The 26078-nt window shown below is 40.3% G+C and overlaps 1 protein-coding gene across 1 annotated transcript; it reads right to left on the bottom strand.

Moving 5' to 3' along the window:
• Positions 1-323: 323 nt before the first annotated feature.
• Positions 324-26078, bottom strand: LOC121385697. The gene is made up of 4 exons (XM_041516470.1): positions 25935-26078; positions 12998-13042; positions 6705-6908; positions 324-1598 (listed from the first exon to the last, which is right to left on the bottom strand). Exons 2-4 carry the CDS (start codon positions 13018-13020, stop codon positions 1343-1345), a joined length of 483 nt encoding a protein of 160 aa, XP_041372404.1. The 5' UTR covers positions 13021-13042; positions 25935-26078; the 3' UTR covers positions 324-1342.

Genomic DNA, 26078 nt, shown 5'->3' with positions numbered 1-26078 from the left:
CATTGGGCTATTTCTCGCTCCAGCCAGTGCACCACGATTGGTATATCAAAGGCCGTGGTATGTGTTATCCTGTCTGTGGGATGATGCATATAAAAGATCCCTTGCTGCTAATCGAAAAAGAGTAGCCTATGAAATGGCGACAGCGGGTTTCCTCTCTCAGTATCTATGTGGTCTTTAAGCATATGTCGGACGCCATATAACCGTAAATAAAATGTGTTGAGCGCGTCGTTAAATAAAACATTTCCCTCGCTTTTGCTCGTTAGATACATTTTAAAACAACTCGTTGCGAAATAAATGGTATCTAACGGCCACTCATGTATTATTCTCTATACAGACTACTCGTAAGATAAATGGTATCTAACGGCCACTCGTGTATTATTCTCTATATAGACTACTCGTAAGATAAATGGTATCTAACGGCCACTCATGTATTATTCTCTATATTCTCTAAATACGTAGAACTTGACGCCAATGGGGAACCAACAGTTATATTAATACTAGTAACGAACATGAAATAAGCAGTAATGATACAAAAATTAAAATTGAGCGTGAATTAAAATGCATAATTTGTGTAATAAAATTAAATAAGTATCTTAAACAAAAGTAATAAATTGAAATGTATTTATAACACTGAGCATGGTGATGCATGAGCTGTACTGAGTTCACGATTTTATATCACTTGAATATTATACCCACGTTTTGGCAAACCTTAAATACCTTAAATTATTTTGCAAACTCGGTTTAACCGCTTACAGTTAACAACCCGGAACTGTATAATTATTGGGTATCTTATGAAATGTAACTGTTGTAATTAATATTATTAATTATCAGTAATATGAATTACAACAGTAAGTTCGTAATTCAATTAAATTCCTATTTCCACTGTTAACCTAAAAGGTAATAATACAGAAGTATGTGCTTAACTACCCACCACACCTCAGCTATCTGGGCTGTCTGTCCAGGACAGTGGGTTAGTTGTTAGTTGGTTAGTGGTTAGTGAGAGATAAGAGGGTGTAGTGGTCTTACATATACCCATTTAGCCTTTAATAACTCGCTCTGGGTTGGAGTCGGTACCGGGCTGCGAACTCTGTACCTACCAGCCTGTAGTCCGATGGCTTAACCACTGCACCACCGAGGCCGGTTTCTCTGATCTTAATACGATTAACAATATTTTTATTTTTTTTAATTAAATGTAGGTGTAGATTTTGATAGTTGGTACATCTATGTTGTACAGATGGATTCGATACACGTGATTGATGAAAATGTCAGAGATAAATTGCTCTTCTTGTTAGATCCCATCCAATTCCCCCGATCTTAATACGATTAACTGTATAACAAAACTTCAGGCGTGGATGTTGGTGGTTGGCGCATCAGCCTTGTACAGTTTGAGTCGATACATGAGGTTGGTGAAATGTCCCAGGTCAATACTTTTGTCGTCAGATCCGGTTGTCTGTATGAAAAACTCGATCTCGCGATCCGTCAGAGTTCGTCCGGTGGCCGTTTTCAGAGATTTGAGGCCTTCCCTAGCCTCTTCTACATCCAGGCGACCACTTCCGTCTTTATCGATCTCCTGAAACTTTGCAACAATATCAGGAATACTGCAAGAAACGAAGAAAGAAAAGGTGTCTTTATCAAAATTGTTTGAGCACGTCTGTTGTGGCGAACGATATCACAGCAGTAGGAACAATATCTGGAGTGGGGGTAGGGGCACTATCACCCCCCACACACACACACACACACACACACACACACACACACACACACACCTTCCAGATTCCAACGGGTCTGCATAGTACACAGTTGATTAAGGATAATTAGAAAAACAAGACTAGGAACAAGAAATATAATAATATTTGTTGCACATCCCAATCCCAGCCCAGGTCGCTCGCATTCTAACATATCTACACTGCATTATGTAATGATAGAGTCAGTCTACCAACTGTCAGCACAAAGTAGGCCAACTTTCTGCTGTCACGACTTCTATGATTGTCCATTTGCTAGTCTGAGCGCTCTTACAACTCGATTCTCGTCGTATAACTCATTAGTTAATCTGAGCGCACCTGTTGTAAGTCGTGAGTTGGGGGAATTACAATCTAATTAAAATTAGCTCCACTATTACATACGGATCTAACAGCAGCCCGTTGGATCTCATGTCCAGTTGACCTTTCATTCGACCAATCAAAACCTTACTTGCAGAATCATGCCAGTTATTTGAAAAGAATTTGAAAACATTCGGGATTATTATGCCGAAGGTATACGAAATGATTCGGGTGAATTACGAAGTATGCTGGAAACTAATTTCAGTATAAAATGTTATATAAAATTCGTTTGAAGACGAAAAAAAAAAACCGTGATGGTATAGCCATAAAATCTGTTTATACTAGTATACAATCCAGAGTTTATTACTACACTTTTCCCCGTGTTTTCAATATATGAAATAGACCAACAAGTTCGCCAATTGCATAAATAGTCTCGCCCGATAGTTTTAGAATTTGTATGCTCCCGAATAACGCTATAAAAGGCGAAGTGTAATTGGTCGATATTTAAATTGTTATTTATAGATGAAATATCACCTGGACACGGGAGTGCACGCAATGCTGTCAGATCTACTGGTAGACCAGTAGAAATAATTTTAATCAGGTTGGGGGAATTACAACGCAAACGTAGAGTTGACCAACTGTCTGCTGGCAGTTGGTAGCCTGACATTGGCATTAGACAAAGACACAGTATCGCGGATACAAAGTTTGTTTTGTCTAACACTGGATTATACAGGAACATTATAATCTCTTGTGAAAGTTGCTATTGTACCGCACTTCGCAATGTGGTCTGTTGATGATTAAGTAAATTCAGTAGGGCATATCAGTATCCTTAGCTATTTTGAAATAACTGAGTGTAGACCTACTTTCGGCTATATATATTTGCCATACACCCATTTGAAAAAAATAATATTAACGGCCAAACTTAGGTAAACATGAACGTGTGTGTTGGTTGTGGGGGTATCCCTGCCCCTGCCCCCCCTCCCCCACACACACACCCTTAGACCCGCCACTGACAACAGCAACAATAATAAGTTAGAAGGGGAGTATACATTGTATCCACATCCGTTGGAAACACTTTTTAAATTCTGAAAGTAATATGACAAACTTGCATTACAGTTTAATAAACAACCCCGTCAAAACACGCCTCACCCCGCCTTTTTACAGGTACAATATACGTTTAGTGTGACAAAATGAAAGTTGCTTAAACAAATCGTCAGTTTATAAAACCTAGTCCTGTGTTTATATAGTTCTTATGGAACACTAAATGGTATCGCACGGGTTTAAAAGTTTGTTAATATATTAGTCTAACGTCACTCATTGCGTCAATTATTGTATGACGTCACAATCGTGAACGCTTCAGAATACTTCTGACGTTACAAAACGGACGACTTGTTGAAAACAACCACTGTCAGAAATGGGAACTAGCAACTCCAGAACGAAATCGGATTTAGATGCCACAGAACACGTAGAAAAGGGGATAATAAAACCGGTAGCGCGGATGAAAAGATATCACTATTACTATGGCGACACTGCGAGTGATGTTCGATTGGTGCCAACCGCATCCGGATCCGGAAGGCGTGACCACTTCAGCGGTACGGACTTGCACTTCGAACGAGAGGATAATACCGAAAAAAGAGACAGGACCGCCTCGCGTAGTATGGCGAAGAAAAAATATTGCCAACAAGCTAGTAGATACTCATGTTCCCCGGACAAGAGGGAATGTTCTCCTAAAAGACGGACCATCCGAACACTGGACCCGTTACTGATGGCTCGCCTAGATTACAGGGATTCACTGAGTGAAGGCTCGCCATCGCTCGAAGAGGAATTGCTGAGGATGGTGGCAAAGAGAATGGGCGAGATGGCAGACGACAGGATTCAGAGAAAGGAGGAAAGAAAGAAGAGACTTGAAGAAAGAAAGAAACAAACAGAGGAAAACCAAAATGTGGACATACCAAATTTGGAAACACAAATGGATCAACATATGAAAATACAAGATGAGAAAAATATGAAATCAAAAGAGGAGCAAAATGTGATTATAAAAAAGGAACAAGCGATGAAAATACAAGAGGACCAAGATGTTGCTGTAAAAGAGGGGAAACAAGAGGAAATTACAAGATCAACATTTGATAACACAGAAGGATCACCATATGGAAATGCAAGAGAAGCAGCATGCGATAGTAAAAGAAAAGATGAAAATAAAAGAAGATCCAAACAAGAACGTGTGTGAATAAGAGATGATAACATCACGAGAACAAGTTAAAATACACAAACGCGAGGTCAATACAGACGTGCAGGGCAAACAAAAGAAGGAAATTAAAAGTCGGGCGAAAGACAAAAATACCAAAAGAAAAGAAAAATAATGTTGGAAAAGATCAGCCATATTAATGAAATCAGTGTTTGAAATTATTTGTTAATTCTAAATGTTCGTAATATTTTGTCAATGTTTGTTATTTGGTATCAAATTATTTTGATCGATTTGTACTAACTATATTATCCCGTATATAACATATACTAGTATACTGTCCCGTATATAACATAACTGTCTAGTACTAGTATACTGTCCAGTATATAATATATACTAGACAGTATACTGTACATCAGCCTCGTATAACGAAGTAATGAGTCTAGAAAGGTGGACAAATTAAAATAATTTGATCACAGATACGCAGCTCGCTCCTCCATGGTATATACACGATGTATTTTCCTAAACTCGGGTTTGAACGTAGTCATACTAGAATTTATATATCTCGTACTCTCTCCGCTCGATCTCTCCCTCTCCTCGCTCCTCTCTCTTCTCTCTCTCTCTTGCTCACTAATATATAGACTGATCGAGTATTGAGATAGCAGATCACTAAACCAAATAAGATAGATAGATAGACAACAAAAACGATAAGCCCCCCCTGCTAGATAGAGAGAGCCCCTCTCTCGAGAGAGTCTAGAGATATAGAGGATTGAAAAGAGAGAGAGAGATGAGATAGGAGATTCATAGATATAGAAGATGAGAGAGAGAAGAAAGAAAGATATGAGAAAGAAAAATAGAGAAAGAAGGGACCCCCCTCAGAAGAGAGACTCCCTAGATGGAGAAGAGATAGCGCTCTCTCTCTATAGATGAAGTCAATAATGATCTATATGAAGGGTAGATGAGATGGACTAAAACTTCGTCGACAACGGAAGTAGAGAAGGGCGGGACCCCCCTTCCCTCTCCTAAAGTGGGATGAGAGAGAGAAGAGAGTAGAAAGAAAGAAAGAGAGAGAGAAAGAGAAAAAAAAACAAAAAGAGAAAAACAAAAATATAAAAGCAAGAGGCCTGCCGTGCTAGAGAGAGCGCGCGCGCGGCTTCGGATCTCTGCTCGCTATCTCTCTAAGCTGAGTGAGCACGTGAAAGATATTATATATATATTAAGATTCAACCCCTCACTCGCGATGCGACTCAGACTTCACAAATACCCACTACTCCTCCTCTCTCCCGATCCTCTGCTCGCTGCTGTCTCTCTCTGTAGATCTTGGCTCACTAAATAGTAGAGAGTAATATAATCACTCATTATAACATCCTCGCTCCAGCTCTCGCGATAGCCACCAAAACCGACAGCGAGAGCTCTTAGCACAGCAGGGGCTGTGAGCGGATCTCTCTCAGCGAACGACCCAAAGGCTCGCAGCCGGCGCGAAGGGAATATACATAGAGAGTATGAATAGATAGAGAGAGAGATAGATTAACTCACGCACGCGAGCGGCGATAGCGAGCTAGAGAGCCACAGAATTCCGGCCGCCCTCCGCGGGGTCCTCGAGCAGGCTTGCGCGCGCGCGCGCTCGCTCGCGCGCGCTATACGGGCTCAACAAATAGATATAGAGAGAGGTAGCACGCACTCACTCTCGAAGGCTAGCGAGCGCCTCTCCCTTACAACCACCCAATCAATAATCAGAAAGGGGCTGTTAAATCTATCTTCTATATAGAGCCTCTCTCCTCGCCCCCCCTCCCTCCCTCATTCCTATCTCTCTGTAGTAATCTCTCGCTCTGACTATCGGCTGCGCCCTCTCTCCTCGATTCATTATCTTCTCTCTCTCTCTATCCTCTCTCTATCTTCTCTTGCTCACTTAATCTATATATATATACTATATTCACTCACTCACTCTCGCTCTCTCTCTCTCCCCCCACTCCCTCTCTCCCTCTCTTGTTATCTATCTCTCTCGATCTGCGGTCAACTAATATATATATATATATTATATAGGTATATTATATATAGATAATATATCACTCACTCAACTATCGATCTCTCTCACCCCCCCTAATATATCACTATTACCACCCCCGCTCTCCCTCTCTATATATCAATCTATACTCTATCGCTCTATACTCTCTCATATCTTCTCGCTATCATCTCTCTTGATCAACTAATATATATAATTATATATAGATATCACTCACCTTCAACGCTCACTATAGAATATATGCTAACCCACCAAAAAGACCTAAGCATCCTTCTATTTATTGAGGGCGGAGTGTCTTCTCGAGACGTAGGAGTGAGGCTCTGCTATCTCTCTGCTCTCGTCGCTCTATCTCTAATCATCTCGCTCTCTCTTTCTCTCTCTCTCTCTCTACTCTATCTACTCTCCTCCTCTCCCTCTCCTCCCTCCTCGCTCTCTCTGAGCTGTGTGATCAGCCACTGACCATGTTCCGGCGCACATGTAGAACTGCTGGAACTCCCAGATGCTCATGATTCCGTTCTTGTCCTTGTCGAACGTCTCGAACATGTTCTGCGCTTGCTCGTGGTCCAACCCGAACTCGGTCATCAGCATCTTGATGGCGTCCTCCTTGTGCAGACTGCGCACGTTGTTCTCGATGTACTTGTCAAACAGCGCAATGACCTCCTTCCTGAAATATGTTAGAACAAAAGAAAGAAATGTGTTACTTGTCAAACAGCGCAGTGACCTCCTTCCTGAAATATGTTAGAACAAAAGAAAGGAATGTGTTACTTGTCAGACAGCGCAATGACCTCCTTCCTGAAATATGTTAGAACAAAAGAAAGGAATGTGTTACTTGTCAAACAGCGCAATGACCTCTTTCCTGAAATATGTTAGAACAAAAGAAAGGAATGTTTTACTTGTCAAACAGCGCAATGACCTTCCTGAAATATGTTAGAACAAAAGAAAGGAATGTGTTACTTGTCAAACAGCGCAATGACCTCCTTCCTGAAATATGTTAGAACAAAAGAAAGGAATGTGTTACTTGTCAAACAGCGCAATTGACCTTCCTGAAATATGTTAGAACAAAAGAAAGGAACGTTTGTTTTAATCAGGCGCCTACGCAGGTAGTGAGGTCTAGACAGAACGAAGCAGAACAATTCTGTTCTCCATGTCGTTGTCAAATACGAAATGGAAAAATGTAGCGGGTTTCCTCTCTAAGAGTATGGCAGATTACCAAATAGCAGATGATTTATAAATTAATGTGCTCTAGTGGTGTCGTTAAACAAAACAAAACTTTAACTTTTGTATAGCAATGCATCAGTCCTATTAAACGTATGCATGCCTCCCACCAAACAAAAGTACGACGGAAGTAGACGAAGCAGAGAAAGCGAAGTAGTTATTAATAACTACGTTGTTCTCGAAACCCGCCTCGGTGGTGTCGTGCTTAAGCCTTCGGGTATAATTCTGGTAGGTACAGGGTTCGCAGCCCGATAATGGCTCCCACCCAGAACGACTCGACGGGTAGGTGTAAGACCACTACGCCCTCTTCTCTCTCACTAGATCGAGTCACACCTCCAGCCCTCCCCGACACGCACGCGCGCGCGCATGTGTGTGTGTGTGTGTGTGTGTGACTGCATGTACATATATGTGTAACATTAATTGTAATCCATGTAAAACTGCGTAGTGAATAGTTTGAAACCGTATATAGCTGTTTGGCTTCAGACTGCACCAAAGCTGAGGCGATAAACTGTGTGCCCAAAATAAGGAAGCCCAGATTAAATACAAAGAAGCTCACCTCAAAACATTCACCTTAAAACATTCACCTCAAAACATTCACCTTAAAACATTCACCTCAAAACATTTCACCTTAAAACATTCACCTTAAAACATTCACCTCAAAACATTCACCTTAAAACATTTCACCTTAAAACATTCACCTTAAAACATTTCACCTCAAAATCAATGGAATGTTAGGTTGTATTATATTAAAATAACTTGAAATACATTTCTCAATATGTACTATAACTCTTTACCAGCTAGTAATAAAATTGCTACATTAAAAATCCTGCTATGCCCAAATTGGTGAGATCTAAAACCCTGGGCCCCGTTCCACGAAGTGATCTTAGCCCTAAGATCACCGTAACTGCACAGCTAACATATGCACTTACGGTGATCTTAGCGCTAAGATCGCTTTGTGGAACGGGGTCCCCGGGCCCAATTTCACAAAACATTGTACGCCTAGTTTTGCACGTAAACGTAAATCTGCGACTAAACCACAATTCTTATTGCTATTATAGTACAACAAATATAGTTAGAAGAACACATATTTTTTTTTTTTTTTTTTTTTTTTGTTGTCTTTAAAATACTCCAGCTTCCATAATGATGCCATTTTCTGCGTGAAATTGATGTCAAACACGTGTAAACGCACAACCGGTATAACTGCTAGTAGCAGACGTAAACTTACGATGTTTAGTGAAATAGGCCCTTGGCTAATATGAATAAATGATATTATCTAGATTCAGGCATGTTCATTTGATTCGAACAAAAATCAGCCTCCCCCCCCGCCCCCCCCCCCCCCCCAAAAAAAAACAAACAAAAAAAACCCAACCCAACAACAACAACAACAAACAAACAACAAACAAAACAAACACAAACACAAACAAACAAACAAAAACAAAACCGAGAGCTAAAGTACTTTAATATGTAGTTAAGTTAAACTGTATGTAAGTGTAAACGCAAACTGGTTCAGTTAAACTGGTATAAACTGGAAGTCACAGTGACGTCATTCAGAATAAGTCAGTAAAGTGCGTTAGACCAACAGACTGGTAGTCCCTGCCCCGGAAGCACCCACTGGCTATGTCAGAGGCTGGATCTGTGGTAGGCGTGCCTGAACCTTTATTGGATATGGGCACGTAAATAGAGTTCCTTCCTTCCTAATGCTAGTCCCTGCCCCGGAACCACCCACTGGCTATGTCAGAGGCTGGATCTGTGGTAGGCGTGCCTGAACCTTTATTGGATATGGGCACGTAAATAGAGTTCCTTCCTTCTAATGCTAGTCCCTGCCCCGGAACCAACCACTGGGCTATGTCAGAGGCGGGTCTGTGGTAGGCGTGCCTGAACCTTTATTGGATATGGGCACACGTAAATAGAGTTCCTTCCTTCTTAATGCTAGTCCCTGCCCCGGAACCACCCACTGGCTATGTCAGAGGCTGGATCTGTGGTAGGCGTGCCTGAACCTTTATTGGATATGGGCACGTAAATAGAGTTCCTTCCTTCTTAATGCTAGTCCCTGCCCCGGAACCACCCACTGGCTGTCAGAGGCTGGATCTGTGGTAGGCGTGCCTGAACCTTTATTGGATATGGGCACGTAAATAGAGTTCCTTCCTTCCTACTGCTAGTCCATTATTGTTTTGATGGCTTGTGCATGCGCAGATAACTTCACTTCCTTCCGCCTTATACCGGTATGGCTATTGGACTCAGATTACAGTTATCTTCCCATTTCGTTGTTTCGGAAATGCGTCTGCACAAGTAGTCTGCTGTTTGACTGTGATTATTTCATGGCAGACAGCTATGAAGTGGCAAATATTTCACATGAAGTGACAGGGGGGAGCATGTAGTTTGTAAACATGTGTAACTTGTTGACATTGAAGACTTGTTTGTGGTAATTCCGGCCCATGCAAAAGTAGTGCTTTTTGTGTAAAATGGGTGTACTCCGGCCAGGTTTAGTGGATGTGTTTGTTTAAACCAATATCCTGGGAGAAAGAGAGTTGTCCTTTTCAGGGTATGTGTCCCACCAGGCAGGCAAAGGTACATACAAAAATTCATGGGCCTGCTGATATTAATAAAAATGTTATAGCCACTAAGGCTATATAGAAATATATAGCGAAATTAATTTTGATCTGTGGCCTAATATAGTTCACACATTACACCAGTTAAATGCTTGATTCTGCTGAGATGAAATTACACCGACTGATTGTGAATACTACAAGGAATATGAAAACTCATTTATTTATTTTAAAATATTTTATTAAATTAAAAAAACTAACATTTTAATTTATTAAACATTAAAATTAAAATTTTCAACTTTTAATTTCAATATCCTCCATAAAATGACCTCTGATATTACTACATGTTGTTGCAATATTTTTTAACAGTTTTGAGCTAATAATTAAAAAAAATTTTTTTAAAAGAGAGCAAAAGTTGGATTTTGTTGATCAATATTGAGATTTTATTATTTTTTAAATATTGAATTTTAATGAGTTTCTTAATTATTGCAATTGGACAGAAGATCTAAATATAATGAATATATCACTACTAAATGTAATTAAACACTCTAATGATGCATATCAGCTACATTTATGAAAATTACACACTACAGTAATTTTTCAAAAATGGTCTTTTATCCTTAGAAAATCTAATCAGCTAATATTCTATGCTGTCTGAATGTATTTATTGTGTTCAGTAATCAGATGCTGGTACACTTGTCAAGTTTATCGCAGAAAATGTGCCAAAAAGTTTAACATTTGGCTTGGCAGAATAATCCATAATGCATATTCAGTGGTCATTACTACAAACATCCTTCCAATCAAGAAATACTACACTGAGGTCTCCAAGACACTGGCACATGATTACACTTGTTAACAGTTGTCACTGGAAATTGAACAGTATGGTATCTCTTAGTAGGATTTATATCAGCATTTTGTGCCAAAATCTTCATTTTCAAAGTTGTCAACAACAAAAATATATTATGGTGTATACCTAAGTAACATCTGTAGGGCATATTCATATTAATATGCATTTATATGGGCTGTTTTGTCTTTTACCAAGTGGCTACATGTCTAATACAGTAAATGGTTCAGTAAAAACAGCAGGTAACAATTGAATCTGAGGCCTATCGTATCTAATTTCCCCTCAAATTAGTGTATAAAAATTTGTTGCAAATGGCCCCAATTTTGTGACATTCACCATCGCTCGGACATATTTCTAATAAGGTACCATGAATTCAGTCACCATATCTTTAATAAGCCTCCAAATATTATATCTAAAATGCTAAATTTTACAGATACAGATTTTAAATTTTTTCTGAAATTTTAATTTAAGTCTAATATTTCATTAAAAATGAAGTAAAATCTAATGATTGATTTTTTTTCTTTAAATATTTCGAAATCTTTCCAAGACAACACTGTGTAGATAAAACGTATGTAGAAGAAGAAATAGCTGTTTATTGTATGAAGAAATTCCAACATTTGATGAAGTTATCACATTTTGAAGTTGGTGTACCTCAAGTTTCTATTGCTAAAATTGGCCATGGCAAGGCACTGTGGTAGGTGTTTTAACACAGCCTCTATATACTCTCATTTTAATGGTGATATCCCGATACTTACTGAGCATTGCTTTAATGTGTATATCATTGGAATGCATTAGTGTGGGCCAGTTTTTAGGGGTGGGGGGAAATGGACTGATAGGCCTCAGATTACAGTTATCTTCCCATTTGCGTGTTTATTTAAACCAATATCCTTGGAGAAAGAGCTAAACAACAGAGGTTGTCCTTTTCATGGTATGTGTCCCCCTGGCAGGCAAAGGTACATACCAAAATCCATGGGCCTGCTGATATTAATAAAAATGTTATAGTCACTAACACTATATAGAAACATATAGCGTAATTAATTGTGTTCTGTGGCCTATTGCATGTGTGAACGCTCATCATGTCCAACCAAATCAAATATACTTAAACCAGTTAAGTGAGGACACAGCTTAAAGATGCTATGTCAATGTTGCATTAACGGCGTATCCCGCCAAATATATTAATTATTACTTTGAAACATAACGTTTATACCTTTAGCAATATGTCTATAAAAAAAATTACAACCAAAACATTCCATTTACTAGTAGAAAAAACAATATATTTGAAAGAGGAATCTTGAGTGTGTCACACGCATTAACTAGTGACCTCGCTGTTTCATGCGTACACTTTCAGTACACTAAGTTTATCCAGAATTATTTGCCGTCAACTGACAAAAGACACAAAGATGGTGGTCATGCTATATTTAGCCACATATTATTCGGGAAACCCCTTTTGTCGTGCAGTGTAAGACGTTGTAAAATTATTATTCTAGACTTCATTATGGGAAGATTATTCGCGTGATCGATTCATTTGTAGTTATTTATTACAAATAAATGTGAAAATTATGAAATATTGTAGTTTCAACTTTGACATAGGACCTTTAATACATAATGATACATGCATTAAACAGCTGTGACATTAAAGGGACATTCCCGAGTTTGCTGCATTGTAAAATGTCTTCGACTAATAAAATATGATTAAAGTTACCTATTAAATATATTTTCTTGTTTAGAATATCAGTGTCTGTATATTCAATGTGTTTCTGGTCGTCTTACTATTTGTAAGAAGCCCAAACTGGATTTTGTGTTCAAATAATTTCGTACGTAAGGAAAAAAAAAAAAAGTAATAAAAAAGGAAATAAAATGAAATTTAACCTAGTACAAATATTAAAACGATCAGAAACATGTTTAATATACAGCCACTAATATTTTATGCAGAAAAAAAACATATATTTGATATGTAATTATAATCGTTAAAAAGTTTCTGTTAGTCGATAACATCTAAAAAATTCAGGACTGTCCTTTTAAAGAACGTCCCAATCTGATGAATGACTATCCCGTCGAGGTGATTTCAATGAGACTGATAACGCCGTGGGTTGCTGAATTAACGACTGACGTCACCTTGACAACTGACTGTGACCAATCGATACTCACGGTATTTTCCTGTTTCGGTTCATTCTTTATAGATCTCTGGTCCAGCTGCAATAAACAAATTTACATTTCAATAATAGATAATAAACGATTCGGACATTACGGCTACAACACGGGGCGGTATATCAAAAGCCGTGGTATGTGTTATCCTGTCTGTGGGATGGTGCATATAAAAGATCCCTTGCTACTAATGGAAAAATGTAGCGGGTTTCCTCTATGTGTTTTCACTACAATATACTGCCAATGATTTGAAAGTTTCCAATGTCGTTATGGATATTGGGAAAACCATATGTCAAGTAATTCCACTGATTGTATGGAAGTGATGCCTAATTGTGAGGACCATCCAAACTACATTGATCACCTGTTGCATACATTTTACATGTGCACAAATTGCTGACATATATTTGGTATATATAAAGGTTGAGTAGTGTATGATGGGTATTCAGGGTAGCATTGAACCATTGAACAACACAATCTCTGTATATTTAATAGGTTACATCCACATATACTGACTAAAAACAAAATCACAATACACCTCTAAAGGCATACTAGTTTTAAATCTTCTCTGTATACATGGTACAGTTTTAAAGCGTAAATGTCTTTATATGTGAGTGTGAAAATATATGTACCCTAAAATCTAATATAAATTAATTAAACTGCTGTTTAAACGTCGTACATGAAATGTTAAATTTCAAAACAACCTACCTATAGGCTGACTGTACAAAGATAAAAGGAGGCTGCTTGAAAAAAAAAAAAAGCAAATAAATAAAAAAAATAAAAAAACTAAACTATAAATTAATTTAAAATAATAGAAAAATAAAAATTTCCCCACTTCAGATACGAACGGCGTACCTTCTGCGCTGGAGTCAAAGTCGTTACCGTTTGCGCCATTTCACCATATAAACAAAGCCTGTCATTGGAATGGCACAAGAACCGGCCTCAACCGGTTCCTCCGTCCTCCTGTCATTTAAACTATATATAACCTTTTTACACCTATTTAAATCATTTGCTATTTCACGTCTTTGAGAATGTAACTTGTAGAAGTTCCGTAGAGTATTGCGACCGACAACAAAACATGATACCACCACTTACCGGATGTAAGCAGTTAAAACCATTCAACATTCAGCGCGCTAAAATTAAACACACTACCTCGCGTCGGACTGAGTCCTTAGAAGTGGTTTTGCTTAACGACACTACTAGAGCACCTTGATTTATTAATCATCGGCTATTGGATGTCAAACATACTTATGACAGTTTTAGAGAGGAAACCCGCTACACTTTTCCATTAGTAGCAAGGGATCGTACACTTCCACAGACAGGATAGCACGGGCGTTGCTAAGTAGGACGGATCGGAGCCGGGCTAAGTAGGTCAGGACCAGTCTAAGTAGATCGAGACCGGTCTAAATGGGTTGGGGCCGGCCTAAGTAGGTCGGGGCCAGTAGGACGGGGGCTGGTATAAGTAGGACGGGGGCCGGTATAAGTAGGACGGGGCCGGGTCACGTAACAAGACCGTGACGGTCACAGGAAAGTAGGTCACGGTCACGGAAAGTAGGTCACGATTCGACACAGGCCCTTATACTACTTATAAGGTACACCAACCTTGACATGAGGAAAATCCAAAGCAGACTCGGCAGCTGAATCTGCCTTTTCATTGCCCTGATGTCAACATGGCTGGGTACCCATCAAAATACAATGTTTTTATTGGCAATGAATAAAAAAGACTTTCGTTTCACCATCCCAATTAAGGTTCAGCTTCTTACTGCGTAAAAGTTGGAGACACGAAAGTGAGTCGGTAAAAATAATAAATTTGGATGCAATCGAATCCTTGATTTCTTGTAAGGCTTTAATGTCTCCCCAAACTACAGTACTAAAGATTGATGCCGAGTCAGGCAGTCTCATGGAAAGTATTGTGTCTGATGGAAAAACTGTAGCACAAGCCACAGAATTCCCACCCCGTGATCCATCTGTATACACAGGAATGTAATCGCGGTACTTGTCTTGAATCTGTACAACTTTTTTTCAAATGCACAAGATCAAATACAATTTTAGGTGGTGTAATACACCAAGGTGGTAAAATAAAATATGAAGGAGTTTCCAAAGTGTCAGTTAAATTAATGTTGGAAAGCGACAAAAACCGCTGAGTGGGAAGACCAAATGTACGAATAGCATTTGGCCTTGCATCAGATAACTTCGTATATTTGTTATCAAACACCGCTGTTGGATATCAAACATATGGATGTCAAAACGTTTGTTGTAGTATAGTAACCATGTTTTGCATGAAGACGATCAATTTAATCGATTACAAAATAACAAGGATTATTACCCATATGGTTAAAAATATCTTGGTACATATCAAAGTGATATGTCCCGCTAGAACGCCAAGTGGGACGTAACACTTCGTGACGTCATCAATTGGCGCACTACAAACTTACAGGAACGTCAACCAAACATGTTGAGTGATACAATTAATATGGGTAATAAATATAATAGGATATTACCCTCGCTACCATTTCGTATCATGTTTATGTCCCTCGTGAAATAATTTTCATTGTCACTCGCTAACGTTCGTGACAACAAAACATTATTTCACTCGGGATATAAACATGATACGAAATGGAAGCTCGTTTAATATCCTACAAATACGCACACGCACCCTAAACCACGTGTACACCATACATTCTACCATGTTTTTAGCAATTATTGTAAGTTTGGACGTTAACTGCTGTACATATTACTTGTTATTGGTGATGCCTGGCAGCACGCGCGCAGGAATATGTGGCTTAACGCCAAGGCCAGGAACTCAGTCAGAACTAATATATAAATAATGTATTCGGGTTGCACACCACAAATTATTTTTGTATATATGTCTAGATATCGGAACAAAGTCTGTGAAAGGAACTACAATATTGAGAGAATCTACTGTCTGCTAGTTTCAGAAAGTACCGTCGTTGACTAAAATCTCTCTCTCTCTCTCTCTCTCTCTCTCTCTCTCTCTCTCTCTCTCTCTCTCTCTCTCTCTCTCTCTCTCTCTCTCTCTCTCTCTCTCTGACGTGTTAAATAGATATTTCTTTCCTTTTATATTTTTCTATACTATTGATATCTTAACCAGGCTTCAGATAAATTAATATAAGGATGTAACTGTACACTTTTCAAGATGGTATCATAATAAAAAAAAACTCCCTGAGTGCATTCGTATGTGCCTTTATAATCAGTAAAATATCTTCTTCTTCTTTCTAGCATGCACCTGTCTGTCAGATTCCACCAATGTTTCAGAGTTATAGTCCGTTTGCGTGAAAAGGGAACCGGTGAATTGGCATATAATTCTATAATGAATAATGTTTTTGTACGTACGAAACAAAATATTTTAGGAAATAAAATGAAATTTAACCTAATACAAATATTACAACGATCTGAAACGCGTTTAATATACAGCCATTAATATTTTAAGCAGAAAAAATATATTTGATATGCAATTACAATCGTTAAAAAGTCTCTGTTAGACAATCACAACTTAAAAATTGCAGCAAACTCAGGAATGTCCCTTTAACAAATTACCATCAAAGTTCCATCAGTTGTCTTCATACCTGCATTGTAAAATAAGATTTAACCTATGCAATATTATCATAATTAATTTTGTAAAGAATTTTGATTATTTACACTGACTTTTTGTTCTCTCAAAAAAACATGTCGAGTCCGTTTGCGTCAAAGGGAACCGATGTATTGACATTTATAGGATATTAAAAGAGCTTCTATTTCGTTTCATGTTTATATCCCGAGTGAAACAATATTTAGTAATGAACATTATTTCACGAGGGACATAAACATAATACGAAATGGTAGCGAGTTTAATATCCTATCTATTACCCATGATCGATCTTAATTTATATCACTCAACTTTGATATGTACCAAGATATTTTTAACTATATTATGGGTAATAAAACTCTTTATAATGCGGCTTCCCTAGTGTAAACGTTTATTAAAACACGTTTGGTCGTCTATTCATAGTTACGTTTCAAACGTGTTGACATGGTCCTAGCTAGTTATTCATAAAAATAATAGTTGGATAATGTGGATAATAAAGACATTATTACACTCACTCTCGCTCGGGTAATACAAACATCCTGACACTCGTTTCGTAAAATCAGTACAACACACAAGCTCGTACAATAATCCTGACACTCGTTTCGTAAAATCAGTACAACACACAAGCTCGTATAATAATCTCTATATAGTAAACACAAGCTCGTATAATAATCTCTATATAGTAAACACAAGCTCGTATAATAATCTCTATATAGTAAAGAACGTTAAAATCAGTACGACACACAAGCTCGTATAATAATCTCTATATAGTAAAGAACGTTAAAATCAGTACGACACACAAGCTCGTATAATAATCTCTATATAGTAAAGAACGTTAAAATCAGTACGACACACAGGCTCGTATAATAATCTCTATATAGTAAAGAACGTTAAAATCAGTACGACACACAGGCTCGTATAATAATCTCTATATAGTAAAGAACGTTAAAATCAGTACGACACACAAGCTCGTATAATAATCTCTATATACGTAGTAAAGAACGTTAAAATCAGTACGACACACAAGCTCGTATAATAATCTCTATATAGTAAAGAACGTTAAAATCAGTACAACACACAAGCTCGTATAATAATCTCTATATAGTAAACACAAGCTCGTATAATAATCTCTATATAGTAAAGAACGTTAAAATCAGTACGACACACAGGCTCGTATAATAATCTCTATATAGTAAAGAACGTTAAAATCAGTACGACACACAAGCTCGTATAATAATCTCTATATAGTAAAGAACGTTAAAATGCATATGAAAACACATAGGGCCGAATTTACAAGAAAAACACGCTTCGTAAAAAAAAAAAAAAAATTGAAAACAAAATCGTAGTGGAAATAAAAAAAGTATCTTTATAAATGAATGGTTCACTGGCTGTAACGAGAAATAGCCCAATGGGCCCACCGACAGGGATCGATCCTAGACCGACCGCGCATCAGGCTTACAGGGATGAAGGCAGGTGGTAAAAAAGCCTAGATAGGGTACCTGGAGTTTGCCTTTTGTCTCCGGGTACATTATCAATGGGGGGGGGGGGGGGGGGGGGCGTAGCCCAGTGGTAAAGCGCTCGCTTGATGCGCGGTCAGTCTGGGATCGATACCCGTCGCTGGGCCCATTTGACTATTTCTCTTTACAGCCAGTGCACCACGACTGGTATATCAAAGGCCGTAGTATGTGTTATCCTGTCTGTGGGATGGTGCATATAAAAGATCCCTTGCTACTAATGGAAAAAAATGTAGCGGGTTTCCTCTAGATGTTTGACATCCAATAGCCGATGATTAATAAATCAATGTGCTCTAGTGGTGTCGTTAAACAAAACAAACATTATCAATAGGGTCTCCACGAGGACTCGAGCATGGGTCTAATCTAGTAAGACTCGAATCCGTTCACAGGACTCGAGTTATCGTGCAAGGAAGAGCACTGTCTTTTAATTATATGTTTTTAAATGTAATTTTATCACGATGCTCGTCTCCGGTTACATTGTAGGGCTATGAGACATAAAAGAAAACAAAAGTTGAATGTGTGGAATACTGTATTATCAATGGCACTGGCGTAGGAAGCGGGGGGGGGGGGGGGGGGGGGGGCAACGGCTGCATGTGTCCCCCCACCCACACACGCTTTATAGCAGCAGCGATAGTTTTTATATATTTGTACATGTATGTATTAATATTTATCATCCATTAAAGGCTTTAGTAAGAGATATCGCTGGCACTATAATTTGTGATATCTCCTGTCATATCCTCCTGCATGTGTCCCCCCACCCACACACACTTTATAGCAGCAGCGATAGTTTTTATATATTTGTACATGTATGTATTAATATTTATCATCCATTAAAGGCTTTAGTAAGAGATATCGCTGGCACTATAATTTGTGATATCTCCTGTCATATCCTCCTAAGAGCTTTATTTCTAAATTCTCTTAGATTTTATTTTTAAAAATTTAGGGGGGCGGGGGGGTTGAGAGTTGATACGTCTTGACAACTTAATAGTTTTTTGGTGGTGTTATTTTTACATGCCGTTAACGAACAGTACAAAGACTACTATCTACCGGTACGTTTGGGTTTTGGCTTATATCCAGTTATGGTTCAATCACGCTGACCTGGGCACACATACAAGCTTTCTTGGTTGTATGTTCAAGGACGAATTGTTAAATGTTAATTGGTTAGTGAGAACAAGTATGTGCAGTAGCCTTACACCTCCCGAGAACCTTGTTTTAAACATAATGATAGAGAGACAGAGAGAGAGACAGAGAGACAAAGACAGAGACAGATAGAGTGAGAGAGACAGAGAGATAGCGAGAGAGACAAAGAGAAACAGACTAACAGAGAGAGCGAGAAGAGAGATCGAGTATAGAGAGAGAGATAGAGAGGACGGAGAGAGATATACACAGAGAGAGAGACCGAGAAACGGCGACAGAGATATACACAGACTAACAAGATAGAATACAGACAGACAAACGACAGGCACGGAGGCGGGCAGACTGAGAGACAAACAGAGAGAAACAGACTAACAGAGATAGAGACAGACAGACAGACAGAGGGAGAAACGGAGACAGAGATATACACAGAAAGATAAATACAGACAGACAGACAGGCAAAGGCAGGCAGACTGAGAGACAAACAGAGAGAAACAGACTAACAGAGATTTAATAGAGACGACGCAACTGAGAGACAAACAGAGAGACAGTACTACCAGGATCGAAACGAGAAACGGAGACAGAGATATACACAGAAAGATAAATACAGACAGACAGACAGGCAAAGGCAGGCAGACTGAGAGACAAACAGAGAGAAACAGACTAACAGAGATAGAGACAGAGGGAGAAACGGAGACAGAGATATACACAGAAAGTTAAATACAGACAGACAGACAGGCAAAGGCGGGCAGACTGAGAGACAAACAGAGAGAAACAGACTAACAGAGATAGAGACAGACAGACAGACAGAGGGAGAAACGGAGACAGAGATATACACAGAAAGATAAATACAGACAGACAGACAGGCAAAGGCAGGCAGACTGAGAGACAAACCGAGAGAGATTACCAGACTACGACAGAGAAAGGCGGGCGACTGAGAGACAGAGAGAGATACCGACTAACAGAGATAGAGGAGAAACGGACGAGACAGAGATATACACAGAAAGATAAATACAGACAGACAGACAGGCAAAGGCGGGGCAGACTGAGAGACGAAACAGCGATAACAGACTAACTAGATGAGACAGACAGAGAGACAGAGGGAGAAACTGAACAGAGAAATCACAGAAGAGAATATACAGTACAGACAGACAGGCAGGTCATGCAGACTGAGAGACAGAACAGAACAAACATCGAGACAGACAGAAACCTAGACAGACATATACACGAAAGTTTAAGACAGATGATGACACAGCAAAGCGGGCGACCGAGAGACTACAGGCAGAGAGTCAGACTGAGACAAAGAGAGAGACAAGGAGAACGGATACTAGAGAAATACCACAGAGATCAAGACAGACAGACCCAGACATACAAAGACAGACATGACAGACAAACAGAGACAATAGAGACTCACAGAGAGAGAAAGACCGAGAGAGAGGGAGGAAGAGACAGAGAGATAGAGCGACGAGAGAGAGAGAGAGAGAGAGAGACAGACAGAGAGCGAGAGAGAGACACAGAGAGAAACAGACTAACAGAGATAGAGACAGAGGGAGAAACGGAGACAGAGATATACACAGAAAGATAAATACAGACAGACAGACAGGCAAAGGCAGGCAGACTGAGAGACAAACAGAGAGAAAAGGAGACAGAGATACACAGAAATACACAGAGAAAGACACACAGACAAAGACAGACAGACAGACAGACAGAGACAGGTAGAAAGTCAGAGAGAGAGAGAGAAGGGGACAGAGCGAGTGACAGAGAGAGAGAGAGAGAGATAGAGAGAGAGAGATAGGAGATAGCGAGAGAGACAGACAGACAGAGAGAGAGAGAGATGGAGAGACTGGCGGAGAGACAAACCCAGACAGACATAGAGAGACATGAGAAGAGAGTTGCGGAGAGAGAGATAGAGAGAGAGAGAGAGAGAGAGGACAGACAGGTAGAAACAGAGACAGAGCAGGGGACAGACAGAGACAGAGAAGAGAGAGAGAGAGACAGAGAGAGACACCCAGACAGAGAAAGAGAGAGAGCCCCAGACAGAGAAAGAGAGAGAAGGAGAGAGAGGAGAGAACGGAGACAGAGATATACACAGAAAGATAAATAAAGCAGCGAACAGACAGACAAAGGAAGAGAAGGACAGGCAGACTGAGAGACAAACAGAGAGAAAAGGAGACAGAGATACACAGAAATACACAGAGAAAGACACATAGACAAAGACAGACAGACAGACAGACAGAGACAGGTAGAAAGTCAGAGAGAGAGAGAAGGGGACAGAGCGAGTGACAGAGAGAGAGAGAGAGAGAGAGAGAGAGAGAGAGAGAGAGAGAGAGAGAGAGAGAGAGAGAGAGAGAGAGAGAGAGAGAGAGAGAGACAGACAGAGAGAGAGACAGACAGACAGACAGAGAGAGAGAGAGACAGACAGAGAAAGAGAGAGAGAGAGAAACAGACAGACAGACAGAGAGAGACAGACAGACAGAGAATGAGAGAGACAGACAGACAGACAAAGAGACAGGCAGACAGACATACAGAGAGAGACAGACAGACAGAGAATGAGAGAGACAGACAGACAGACATACAGAGAGTGACAGACAGACAGAGAGAGGGAGCAGATAGACAGAGAGAGACAGGCAGACAGACATACAGAGACAGGCATACAGAGAGAGACAGACAGACAGATAATGAGAGAGAGAGACAGAGAGATAGACAGACAGACAGACAGAGAGAGGGAGCAGATAGACAGAGAGATTTGCATAACACGGTGTTTTGACGTGTCTTGTTATCTTTAAACTAAATGATAACAACTGTTAATGCGAGAGGATGGGCCGCTGCCGCACAGAACTCACAGCACCGATGGGTGGCGGAAAAACACGAGTCAACGGCGATGTATCCAGTGACCCATCACAAGTCAAGTGAGTTTTCTAGGTTCCATTATACCAAATTAATTCCTATTGCCAATAATGTTAAAGTTTAATTAATAAAACTGATATATAAGCAGCATATCGTCACATCTAAGCAATAAGGCTGGTGGGTACTGGGTTCGCAGCCCGGTACCGGCTCCAACCCAGACTCACTGCAAATGGGTAGGTGTGAGGCCACCACACCGACTTCTCTCTCACTAACAACTAACAACTAACCACAAACAACAAACAACAAACAACAAACAACAAACAACAAACCACTAACCACTAACCACTAACCACTAACCACTAACAACTAACCACTAACCACTAACAACTAACCACTAACCACTAACAACTAATCACTAACAACTAACCACTAACAAATAACCACTAACAACTAACCTCTAACCACTAACCACTAACCACTAACCACTAACAACTAACAACTAACCACTAACCACTAACAACTAACCACTAACCACTAACCACTAACAACTAACCACTAACCACTAACCACTAACAACTAACCACTAACCACTAACCACTAACCACTAACCACTAACAACTAACCACTAACCACTAACAACTAACAACTAACCACTAACCACTAATCACTAACAACTAACCACTAACAACTAACCATTAACAACTAACCACTAACAACTAACCACTAACAACTAACAACTAACCACTAACAACTAACCACTAACCACTAACAACCACTAACCACTAACCACTAACAACTAACCACTAACCACTACTAACCACTAACAACTAACAACTAACCACTAACCACTAACAACTAACCACTAACAACTAACCACTAACCACTAACCACTAACCACTAACAACTAACCACTAACCACTAACCACTAACCACTAACCACTAACCACTAACCATTAACCACTAACCACTAACCACTAACCACTAACAACTAACCACTAACCACTAACCACTAACCACTAACAACTAACCACTAACAACTAACCACTAACCCTCTGTCCTGTGCAGAGAGCCCAGATAGCTGAGGTGTGTGTTCCCAGGACAGCGTGCTTGAACCTTAATTGGATATAAGCACGGAAATAAATTTAAAAGAATGACCATCTAAGCAGTACAGCAGTGAACCTACCTGCAAGAATATAGTGATGGCGTACCATTTAAGAGTCTAATTCATGTTTTTATTACTAACATTCATTTTGCTGAAAATCGCTGTTCAATTTATTTATTTATTGTTTTACTGATTTATTTATTATTATTTTATTTGTTCTTTGAGTGTACCCTGCACTGGTTTCAACTGCTTATTAAATAAAAGTTGCATTTATTTACTGGCAGTCAATAATACTAGTTGCAAGGGATATTTACTGGCAGTCAATAATACTAGTTGCAAGGGATATTTACTGGCAGTCAATAATACTAGTTGCAAGGGATATTTACTGGCAGTCAATAATACTAGTAGCAAGGGATATTTACTGGCAGTCAATAATACTAGTTGCAAGGGATATTTACTGAAGTAATGAGGCACACAGCTTCCAAATGTTTATGACGTACAAGTAACGGGATGTTTGCTTTCCTGCACACATTGTTTCACATTCCTGTGCGTATTTATTACGACACCGTCGTCACGTGAGATATCGGGCCTTTGCGTCTAATAACGGTTCGTGAAAGCGGTGTCAAGGAAGGAAGGAAGGAAATGTTTTGTTTAACGACGCACTCAACACATTTTATTTACGGGTATATGGCGTCGGACATATGGTTACGGACCGCACCGATATTGAGAGAGGAAACCCGTCGTCACCGCTTCATGGGCTACTCTTTTCGATTAGCAGCAAGGGATCTTTTATATGCACCATCCCACAGACATGATAGTGCATACCACGGCCTTTAATATACCAGTCGTGATGCACTGGCTGGAACGAGAAATAGCCCAACGGGCCCACCGACGAGGATCGATCCTAGACCGACCGCGCATCAAGCGAACGCTTTACCACTGGGTTACGTCACCCCCCCCCCCCCCCCAAAGCCGATGTCAATGCCCTTATTCCTGAAGGCGTCGTTTGGTTCGAGGTTACTGTGACACGTAAGTTCCGCAGGATTACCGCATCTGCCTCTTCCTACTCTCCACCTGTAGGGGTGGGACGTAGTCCAGTGGTACAGCGCTCGTAAGTTCTGTAGGATTACCGCATCTGCCTCTTCCTACTCTCCACCTGTAGGGGTGGGACGTAGTCCAGTGGTACAGCGCTCGTAAGTTCTGCAGGATTACCGCATCTGCCTCTTCCTACTCTCCACCGGTAGGGGTGGGACGTAGTCCAGTGGTACAGCGCTCGTAAGTTCTGCAGGATTACCGCATCTGCCTCTTCCTACTCTCCACCTGTAGGGGTGGGACGTAGTCCAGTGGTACAGCGCTCGTAGGTTCTGTAGGATTACCGCATCTGCCTCTTCCAACTCTCCACCTGTAGGGGTGGGAAGTAGTCCAGTGGTACAGCGCTCGTAGGTTCTGTAGGATTACCGCATCTGCCTCTTCCTACTCTCCACCTGTAGGGGTGGGACGTAGTCCAGTGGTACAGCGCTCGTAGGTTCTGTAGGATTACCGCATCTGCCTCTTCCTACTCTCCACCTGTAGGGGTGGGACGTAGTCCAGTGGTACAGCGCTCGTAGGTTCTGTAGGATTACCGCATCTGCCTCTTCCTACTCTCCACCTGTAGGGGTGGGACGTAGTCCAGTGGTACAGCGCTCGTAGGTTCTGTAGGATTACCGCATCTGCCTCTTCCAACTCTCCACCTGTAGGGGTGGGAAGTAGTCCAGTGGTACAGCGCTCGTAGGTTCTGTAGGATTACCGCATCTGCCTCTTCCTACTCTCCACCTGTAGGGGTGGGACGTAGTCCAGTGGTACAGCGCTCGTAGGTTCTGTAGGATTACCGCATCTGCCTCTTCCTACTCTCTACCTGCAGAGGCGGGAAGTAGTCCAGTGGTACAGCGCTCGCTTGATGCGCGGTCGGTTTGGGATCGATCCCCGTCGGTGGACCCATTGGACTATTTCTCGTTCCAGCCAGTGCACCACGACTGGTATAGTAAATGCCATGGTATGTGTTCTCCTGTCTGTGGGATGGTGCATATAAAATATCCCTTGCTACTAATAGAAAAATGTAGCGGGTTTCCTCTCTAAGACTAAATGTCAAAATTACCAAATGATTACATCCAATAGTCGATGATTAATAACTAAATTTTCTCTAGTGCTACTGGCTGTCTTCCAACTTTTCAACCTGCAGTGTGTCGCATACATATGAATATATATTTATATGCTTGTGTTCATGTATTGTGAATGCGTGTTCGTGCGTGCGCGTTTGTGTGTGTGCGTGCGTGCGTTCGTGCTCGAGACTTTACAAGAGACCTCAAATATGTATCTGTATATGGATATTCCGCATTATTTTTATTATACTTTTTCGCGGGGGACATCGTCCAAAACCTGCCCCCCACCCCATGATCTCCATCAGACAGACAGAGGCAGAGAAAGAGGCAGAGACATATAGATATAGTGTGGAGAGAGAGAGAGAGAGAGAGAGAGAGAGAGAGAGAGAGAGAGAGAGAGAGAGAGAGAGAGAGAGAGAGAGAGAGAGAGGGGGGGGGGGTATAGCAGATGAGATAAAAGAAGCTAAAATAAAGTTTCATTTGATTTCTATAAGCGTCGAAAGATGTTAGCACCTGCCGGAGCCTTCAATCCCTGATGGGTGTACACAGTGGGTAGGAACAATACATCTCACTTCCGACGCCTAGGATTTCATAATTACCATCCACAAAATGGTGTACTTACCTTCAACACGATGCCTGTATGTTCGCTCTCTTCAGGTTGGGTGTTTCTAGAGTGACGACGACACAAAGAACACTAAATACTGGTCTGAGCATTGGAACGCACTATCACGCGGGGAGACCTGGGAGTGCACCTAAAACACGTGTA

This window comes from Gigantopelta aegis, chromosome 11 (assembly GCF_016097555.1).
Source record: "Gigantopelta aegis isolate Gae_Host chromosome 11, Gae_host_genome, whole genome shotgun sequence".
NCBI classification, from domain to species: Eukaryota; Metazoa; Mollusca; class Gastropoda; order Neomphalida; family Peltospiridae; genus Gigantopelta; species Gigantopelta aegis.
This window is presented reverse-complemented; position numbering and strand designations above follow the sequence as displayed.